Genomic DNA, 10,416 nt, shown 5'->3' with positions numbered 1-10,416 from the left:
ATTATATAAATTAATATGAGTATATGAAATAGTGTAATTAAATATTTTAATGAGTTAAATATATAATTACTTATAAATGAGTACACTTTGTTTTTTTTTATATTATATTCATATTAAAGTATATTGCATATATATAAAAAAACTATTTATAAAGAAGAATTCTATATTCTATATTATATGCACATTAGTATTATAATTTTTTTAATGAGTTACTATTTTTTGCTTTATGTAGTATGATCCTTTAATAAAATAATTATTCTAATAATAACGAATTATCATTATTTGGAAATAATATATATATATATATTTGTTTATGTCATTATTCAATGTAAAATAAAATCTTATTATTGTTTTAAATTTTCTATCTTTATTTTTTCAACACTTTAACAGGTTCAAATAATTCTTTCTCGAAATTCCAAAAAAATGTCTCTTATTCTGAAATATAATAAACGTATGACATTTATTTCAGTTTGCAAGTAAAATATTGTAAAGTAATTAATGTTTATATTTCTTTTATTCTAATTTAATTAAAGGAATATTATTCTCGTTATACTTATCTCTTATTTTTCTTTAATTATTTACTAAAAAAAAGTAAATTCCTTATGTTATTAGTGTTCCTTTTATATATTTCACAATATAATATATGTTTATTGAATGTAAAATTTATTTAATTTTTATGAGAATAACATTCTAGAAATAATAAGCTATTATAATTATTTTTTTATAATAGAGACAAATAAGCAGTATAATAAAATCTGTAAATATTAGAAATCGTGTTTTATATTTTAATTTCTAATTAGTAACGCTATTAGACCACATATAGATTACAATTTTCCTACGCATCTGCCATACAATTTGTTATAGAAAAAATATAATATTAAATTTTTATTTATATAATAATAATTAAATATATATTTTCGCATAATAAAAGAGAATTGCTGTATTATTACATTTCTATATATTATATAAAACAGTAAAAAAAATTTATTATAATAATATGATTTATGATGTATCAGAATTAATGTGTATTGTATAAAATCAATTATACGCGCGAAATGAATATATATATATATATATAATGTATTTTCTTTAATAATTATATATAGTCCATATACAACGGGTTTTATGAAGTGTTTTGCAATATATTAAGGAATTCCATAAATGAATGCGCAAGAAGTTTTCTTATAAAAGGATAGAGTAATACATGAATATTTAGAAGTGCTATCATGTGAAAAATGTAATATATATATAAATAAGAAACTGATAATTTCATTTTTTCGCATGACATATTTTTTTCAAACAGATACACTTTTCAAAAATATAAATATATATATCATATATATATTATAAAATTGGTCCTATAATTATTGATATTCTATGTATAGGTTTCATCTACCTGAATATTTTCTTTGTTCCCATATATATCTTTTATTTTTCATTCATGTATTAACAGATATTTTATCCTATAAAAATTTCGTTGTTTTATATTAATTATTTATATGATTGCTAGTAATGTATTAAAATAAAAATCAAATTAAATATATTAAATTTATCATATTTGTGCTAAAAATCTATATTCCTATATAAATGTATTGAACCTTGTAATATAAAGTACTACTATTCTACAAATATAATTTATATTATAAAGTATAAATGAAAAAACTTAATAGATGCTCAATATGCCTAAAGAAGTTATGTATAACGGAATGTTAAATGAAAAAATGAATACCATTTTGATTTGACATTTTCGGAAAATTTTATTCATATGAATATGCATTAAGTAATAATATCTATTTTCTTGTGTTATTAATATTTATTAAAAAATTTCAGTTTAGTTCATATATAAGAGCATTTGGTGTTATTATATATCTTGGGGATATCCGTTATATTCTTTTTGTGCATAAATATTTCTTTAAAATTAGGGGTATATTATATATTCCGGTGCTATTATTACGAATATTATATATTTTAAATAAAATAGTTCTTCCTCTTTTAAGTGTATCTTTGTATTTTTAATATTTAATGCATTTTTATATTACATTTAATAATATAATATATATTAGTATTCAATATTACGCTCGTATTTTCAAATATAAATTTGTATGGGGTAAAAATCATTCATTAATTAGCCTTCAATTTATCTATTTATGCAAGTTACATATAATAATTTTTTTTTTGTATTCTTGAATTTAACTATATCTAAATAGGTTAATGATGATTATTAGTAAATATTATTAAATAAACATACCCCATTATTATAATTATCATTGCCTGGATGTAAGATATATAAATTTTCAATGATACAAGTATTTGTGCTATGCAATAATGTTTTATTTTATTTAATATAATGCGTACGGAAGTATCACTCTCCAAACGAATACTTACTTAAATAATACAAAGGTTATCGCGATTATCCTTTTACTCAAAACTATAATATAATGATAATATCGTAACCTGAATTATTACATGATCCATTGTATAATATTACATTTCTGTCCATTTCTTTTTTTTTTTTTTTTTGCATCTGAGAGTTTTATTTGAAAAATATGGTTTTCTTTATATTTCATACCTCTGTGATACATAGACAAACTAAAATATATATATATTTATTCTTACTTATTATTTTGGAAAATATAGATATAATCTCCAAAGTAAAAATGGTATTGTTATTAGTTGGAATATATATTTGTATAAGTTTATAACTTATATAATTTTTTAACAATTAATAATTTTATATAAATAATTTATCCTTGTGATATATTAATTAGAAACAATAGAGTAATATACATCAAACCAATAAAAACATTCGATTGATATTTATAAATATGGTGTATTTGTTAAATATTTCTTATGTATGATCCTGGATCAAGGATTAAATATTATAAAACACATTATTTAAGAGCACATTAAAAAATAATTAAAATTTTTTTATGTTATACATACATAAATTCCCTTTTAGATAAACAGAACAAAATGAAAATATTTATTATTGATAACAAAAAGGTTAAAAAAAATATATATACTTTTCTTCAGTAAAATATAATTTGCTAACAATATTGACACAAATTAAATTTTTTTAACCATGCAATAAAATAGATGTATTCAAAAAAATAATTTTGTTTAAGTTATTATATATACATTGTCATTTATTTAATTAAGGCCGTTTATATACTAATTGTTACTTACTTGTATATTCTTATATTGAAACATAAATATGATACTTTTAAGTTATTCAATATTATAGTATATAATTAAAAGAATGTTGCTAAAATATTTTAACAAAATATTTTTCTATAAAACTACATCATTATATTTATAATTATTCCTATTTATGTCACTAAAATAAGACACATCATATATCTTCTCAGGTAGCATGAATATTTCATATGAATTTTTGTGATTTCCTTATATGATATATTTTTCTCTGTTATATAGAATTGAATATATATTACATATGTTACATACATCTCTATAAAAATTATTTCGAAATATATTAATATAATTATGCTTTTATTATGTATATCTATTAAATATATAAAGCAAAATGTTATCCCCCTTTTGAAGGAGTTATTTGTCTTTTATTTTTCAACTACAAAATATTTATTAATACCTTATTCAACTATTCCTATCAAAGAAGTATTTTATTTTTCTTAATTATGTTATAAGTTATAAATGATTACAATTGTGTATTATAGCATTGTGCAAAAAACTACAAATCTTGTTAAAAGGGTAAATATATATAAAATTAATATTATTAATGTGCAACTCATAAAGCTACTACGAAATATTCGCATATTTGATATAATAAATATACATATGATGTACGAATTTAATAAGTGATAATAAGGATATTATAACAGTATATTGAACGGTAATTAAAAATATAATGTTATATATAAAGGTTGATGAAAATGACTTATAGGCACTATTTATGCATTTTTACCATATATAATTCTCAACATATTGAAGATTTCTTATTTAAAGAAACATTTTCCTACCTATTCCTTCCCTATATAAATTTTTATACTCGTCATACATATATAAATAGGAGCTTTAGCTTAAGACCCTCATATTATTGAGTTTATTTAAAAACATGTTTTAAATTATCATAAAGAAAAAATAAATTTTTTATTTTTTAATAACTCTACATTACTAATATTTTTGTAATAATTATCTGTTTCCCCATCATCCAAATTGTAAAAATCATTAATCAGTGTTCAGCTAAATATCAATATACATTAACAAATAACTTTTAAAATTATTTCACAAATACATTTATACACACACTTTATTTTAGAAACTACCTAAGAATTTTTCTTGTATTTTATTTGAAATCTGATAATAGGTATATATTATATTGAAAAAATATTTATCCTTTTATATATTATTATCCCTTACCAATATTATATTTAATTTCTCTTTATATGTAATTCTGAAGTCATGAGTACTGTTTATATTTTTATAATTACATGCTTCTTTGAGGATACTCGTCACATATAAAAATTATGTCTTAAATAAAAGTCGCATTTTATAATGTTTAACAATAATGTAGTATCTAAATATGTGCACTGTGTGTGTTATACATTATTTTGATACTTCCATCTTTAAGAAATTAATATTTCATTTTACAAAATTTCTGCTTACTATTTATAATACTCCTATAATATTTTTCAAGATAAATAACACCTAACAACACATATTGAAAAAATAATTGTTAAGTTGTAAAATTACTTTGGAGAACACATTCACTTTATGAATACATCTTACTTCCCATGCTTATAATGCATATTTATATATACAAATAATTATATCATACTGGATAAACTTATACACCAATAATTACAATAAGCCTTTTTTATAAATATAATTACATGATTTTTTATTCATTTTATGTTACTTTCATGTATCTTAACTTTAGAGGAAATTGCAAGAACTTTTCCTCGAATATTTTCCGCTCTTTACAGTTTTTATAGATCATATATTAAAACAGTATACGTTCATTATGTGCATACATCAAGGTTCCTAATGTATTCACAATAAAAAATTTTTCATAATTTTACTTATATCATCATTTGGTTTTTAATAGTTCTGTGGATTTATTATTATCATATTTCAAATTGCGGATAATATTATACTATATTGTATTATTTTGTGTAACCATTGTATTGATATATTATAAAACATATGTTATTATCATCATATATTTAAATTATGTGAGAATAATGAACTATACTATATATTTTTAATATATTTAAGTATATCCAAATATAATTTTTCATAATTACAATGATCATCCTCATTAGGTGCACATTTCATATATATTTTCTATAGATGTTAATTCTCTAAATAACCTATAAATTTACATGTTATTTCTATATCATTATTATATTTGGTGCATGCACTATTCATCAAAAAGAAATAATGTTTTCCTTTATGCTTATTTTCTTTTTTCAAACATGCATAAATTTATACTATAATAAATAAATTATTATTTTTGAGAATTTTATTATTTTAACAATTTCTTAACAATATCATTAATAATAATATATATAAAAATTATTTCTTCATTTGCTACAATTGTAGTTAGCATACATTTAAAATGTACCAAGGGGATTTTGAATGTAACAAAAATATTCTCTATAATAAATATTTTATTTATTTTATCATAAAATATTAAGCATTCTGAAAGAGAAATAATTTTTTACGTTTATATTAATTGCTTGATTATTGTATCACTTTTCCTATATTTATATTATAAGCTATTTAATATCATTTTTAAGATTATTAAAAAATAAATTAATCATCCTCGTAAAACAAATTTTTATAAAAATTAAAATCGTAATGCAATTTATTATTAGAACGTGTATATATTACATATATATCAGGTGTATTTTTAATTTATAATACTATTATATTAATTAATATTTCAATAAAATTTCTCATAACTATTGTGTAAATAATAATAGTAATAACATTTTGAATCAAAAAGTAGTATTAAAAGTGTTAATATATATATACTTTTCATTTTTATAATAGAAAACATATTTACTATATATATTTAATTTTATTAACAGTTTCGTTATTATTATTATAGTGAAAATATAATTTTAGTTCCTTTAGGGACTGATAAAAAAAAAGAAAAAAAAAAAAATATTTACTAATATATAGAATAAGATATGAATCTAATTTATGATTAAATTAATTCTGGAAAAAAATTTAATATTAATTCATCTCTTTCAAAAAAATATTTTTTTTTTTGTTATATTCTTATTATTTTTTTAAATTCTTATTTTACTAGATTGAATAGACAAAAAATATTTAAAAAAACTAAAAATGATATATGAATAAATGTTATATACAATTCATATTATAACGTCTGATTTAAATATATATTTTTGTAAAATGATATAAATTAAATTAATATGAAAAGTAAGTTATTTTTATACTACAAATGTATAAAAATAGACATGTGTAAAATATACAAATATATTAACACATGCATTTATTCTATTAAAATATATTCATGTAGTAATGATAACGTCAGTATTAAATATCACATTTGTTGTATATTTTGTGTCCAATTATTATATACATCACATAAAAAAAAAGTACCATATACGCTCATCCGAAAAATATTTTATAAGAACAAATATCATTGTTATAAATATATATATATATTTCAGATATAAAATGAATGATAAAAAATAAAAAAATCATAACATTAGCAAAAATTTTCATAATAGAAGACATCTCTAAATCTAAATCCTGAGTCATAAACTTAAAACAATGTAAAAATTTAGATTTTTTTTATATTTTATAAATATTCAAACTAACATGAAATTCATGATAAATAATATTTATTATTATTTTATATTTTCATTTTTTTATTTATATATTAGATCAATTTATATATTTTTGTATCATTTTTTTTCTTAATATTGTATTTTAATATATAATTTTACTTTATCTTTTTAGTACGACTATTAGTGTCCTACATATATGAATATGGAATTTTCTAATTTTAGTTATCCTATATACAGTAATATAATTATGATTGCATAAAAGTTACATAATCTTTTTAAATATGTATATTAGTATTTCCTTTCTGAAACATATGATACATTATAACATTTTCCTTTCAAATTCCTATGATAATCTTTTCTGTTACACATTTCATGTTGGTGTGTTTCGTCATTTATATTTCTATTCATTCTTTTCATCCTTGGAAAGAGATTTCGTAAATAATTTCCTGATGTAATATACTAATATTAAAAAAATATATATTGATTTTATAACTGAAATTATTTGATGAATCCATTTTTTTTTTTTTTTTAAATATATAATAATATTATCTGTATAAGAAAAAAAAATTTTAAATAAAAATTTATTTAACCTTATAGATACAATAAAGTACTGTTCCTAAAAATACACTACTAAGTGCAGATGCTATTATAACATTCATATTAGCAGGTTGAATATATGTAATTTTACTAAAGTACGCATTTTTTCTTTCTAAATATTCTTTTAAATATTGTATTTCTTGAGATTCATTACATTCATCTTTATTCCATGGATTATCTTCATTTTCTAATATTCCTGTTAACGTATTCTTGCAATTTTTATTGAATAACTCATTATATTCAATTGAGCATCTGAGATTTTTTAACTCTTTGTGGAAAGGTTTATCATCATTATATTTTAGGATAATATCATTATATTCTTCAATGAAACCATCTATATCGCTGCATTCAATAGGAGAATTATTTTCTTCTGGATCTGGATTTAAAATAGTTTCATAATGTTCATATAGGTCATATAATTCATCCATTTTTTTAAAATCTGCTTCTTCTATATATTGTATTTTCGGCATACATGTATTATAGCATTCATCAGTTTTTTTACATTCAATATATTTCGTAAAATGTTCAAAAATAGCCTTTTCTTTTGGATGAAAATGATCTCTAATTCGTTCTCTAATATAGTAGTTAATATAGTTACAACATTTTCCGTTTTTACAAGAATCATTAGAAGACATAATATTAAAAAGTTCTCTTATTATCTGACAAATATTAATAAAATGTTCCCGTTCTTTGTCTTTTACGGCAACTGAATTGTCCTTAATGAATCTATCAATATCTTCAGAAATTTGTGTAGATATTTGCCACGATTCAAAAATTTTTCTAAAAAGGATATAATCTTTCCAGTTAATATACTAATAAATAATATATAAATAATGATGAATCCATATATTGTAGAAATATGAAAAAATAAATTTTATTCTCAAATTTTACATAGCATTCAAGTAATATTAAGTAATTTATATATTTTGAAAATTAATAAGGTACCGTTTTATTTATTTCAGTAGGTGTCATATTTTATCTAAAAAAAAATTAATTTTATAAATAATGTGTCTATTAATATATATTCACTAAAAAATCGAGTATCGATATACATACATCTTCTTTTGTTTTATTATGAATTTTAATATTTAATGAAATTTTCCCCCATAGGACAGTTGTTCATGTCTTATAAGATTATATTATTGTATAATTATTACATTTGAGAATTATAAATGTAAGTGTACTACATACGATATTTAAAATATAAATTAGTAAATATTATATAATCAAATACTTAATAAATATGTTCAAAAATATAATGTTTATACGATAAAATTACATTACTCTTGAGAATCATACAAAAAAATCAGTATCACCTTAATAATCATATATATTTTTAGAACAATTCGTACAGCAAAAGTATACAAATGTGTATCATTCGTTTCAAAATATGGAATACTTAATATTAATCCATTAATTGTATATGATAACACAGCACTTCTCATATTATTAATTACATTACAAAGAATAAAAATTGTATGAATAATTTATTCTTTGGATATTAAGTTAATTGCAAGATACCATTGCTTAATAATGTTAAATAAATATTCATATATATTAATATTATGAAAAAAAAGTTAATCCGATGCATAAAAACGAATAGGAATATAACATTATTAAAATTATTAATTATATAATATCTATTTTTTAGAAATCATATAAGTTATATGATTGAACCAAATATTCTACCTCTTATAACGATTATATATTTTAGGTTTAGGGTTCAGATTTTAGGATTAGTGTTTAGGTTTCAGGGTGTAGTGTCTATGTTTTATGTGCCATTTAATGTTATAGGGTTCAGGTTTAATTGTTTAGGTTTTAGCTCTACGTTTATTGTTCATGGTTCAAGTTTTACTATTGCGGTTCAATGTTTAGCTTCGGTTTTCTTGGTTTAGTGTTTAGAATTTAGGATTTTATTTTTTAATTTTTTTGCGTCGATTTTATGTTATGTGTATTTTTTAATTCTTTAATTGATACTACATATATTTATGTTTTGTTTATATTTTTTACTTAAATTTTTGTTTTTTTTATAATGATATATTCATGATATATATCTACATATTTTGACACATATTATCTATTATGCTTTGATATATTTATTGAATATATATAATATTTATTAGATATGCTCATTTTATTACACGATTTCATTTGTTTTTATTTAATTTGAATTTTTTATATTATATTTATTTTGGAACATTATTTTATTGTTTTACGATTTTATTTTTTTTTTTATTTATAAAAAATTATTTTCATATTATATATATTTTTAATATAATTTTAAATATATTTTTTTTATTTTTTATTCACTAATATGAATTTTCTATTCAAAATCATAATTTTTCTCAAAATATACATATAGTCTTTCCTTATGATCCTCTTTATGTGTATTAGCGATTTTATTTTCATTATATATAAATTCACATTTTATATTTTCTAATTGTTCCGATTAAACGCATAGCATGCATCACCATAACACACAATTAAAACAAAAAATAAATCAACCTGCATATCCATCCCGTGTCGTTTCGAATTCTAGATTAGAATTATATCGATTTTTATACTCAGTAATATTGTAATCACCGTTAAGTTCACATTCATCTGATTTTTTTTGTTCTTGAAATAATTTTGGAAATTGTTCTCAATATAAGTTCTTTTTATTTCTTCAATATCATTTAGCAATTTCACATGACCATCAAATAAATTATAAATAACAAGTCCATTTAATATATTATATTCATTTTTTTCTAATTTAATATTTTCAATTTCAGAATAATTTTTTTAAAGTGACATTTTGCCTATCTTATCTCCTAAGATATTAATTATTTTATCCGAAGCATCCATTAAATATTTTGCAGAGATATAATTATTTACATACTCCATGCATAATGATACAAATAATGTAAACATCTCCTTTTTTGTTGTTTTAATTTTATCCAAGATGTTACTAACTTTCGATAACTTAGCTTTTGCCTTTTTGTGATTATTCGTTATATAAATTATTCCTTATTTTATT

At 19.4% G+C, this 10,416-nt stretch overlaps 1 protein-coding gene across 1 annotated transcript; it reads right to left on the bottom strand.

The window, feature by feature from the left end:
* Positions 1–7,091: 7,091 nt before the first annotated feature.
* On the bottom strand, positions 7,092–8,372 carry PGO_001345 (variable surface protein; the record flags this gene model as incomplete). The annotated part of the gene is made up of 3 exons (XM_028690934.1): positions 7,092–7,262; positions 7,394–8,212; positions 8,346–8,372. 3 exons carry the CDS (start codon positions 8,370–8,372, stop codon positions 7,092–7,094), a joined length of 1,017 nt encoding a protein of 338 aa, XP_028546735.1.
* Between the last annotated feature and the right edge of the window lie 2,044 nt (positions 8,373–10,416).

This window comes from Plasmodium gonderi (genome assembly GCF_002157705.1).
Source record: "Plasmodium gonderi DNA, contig: Pgo-contig_135, whole genome shotgun sequence".
Classification (NCBI taxonomy): domain Eukaryota; phylum Apicomplexa; class Aconoidasida; order Haemosporida; family Plasmodiidae; genus Plasmodium; species Plasmodium gonderi.
Note: the sequence above shows the minus strand (reverse complement) of the source record. Positions and strands in the feature narration are given on the sequence as shown.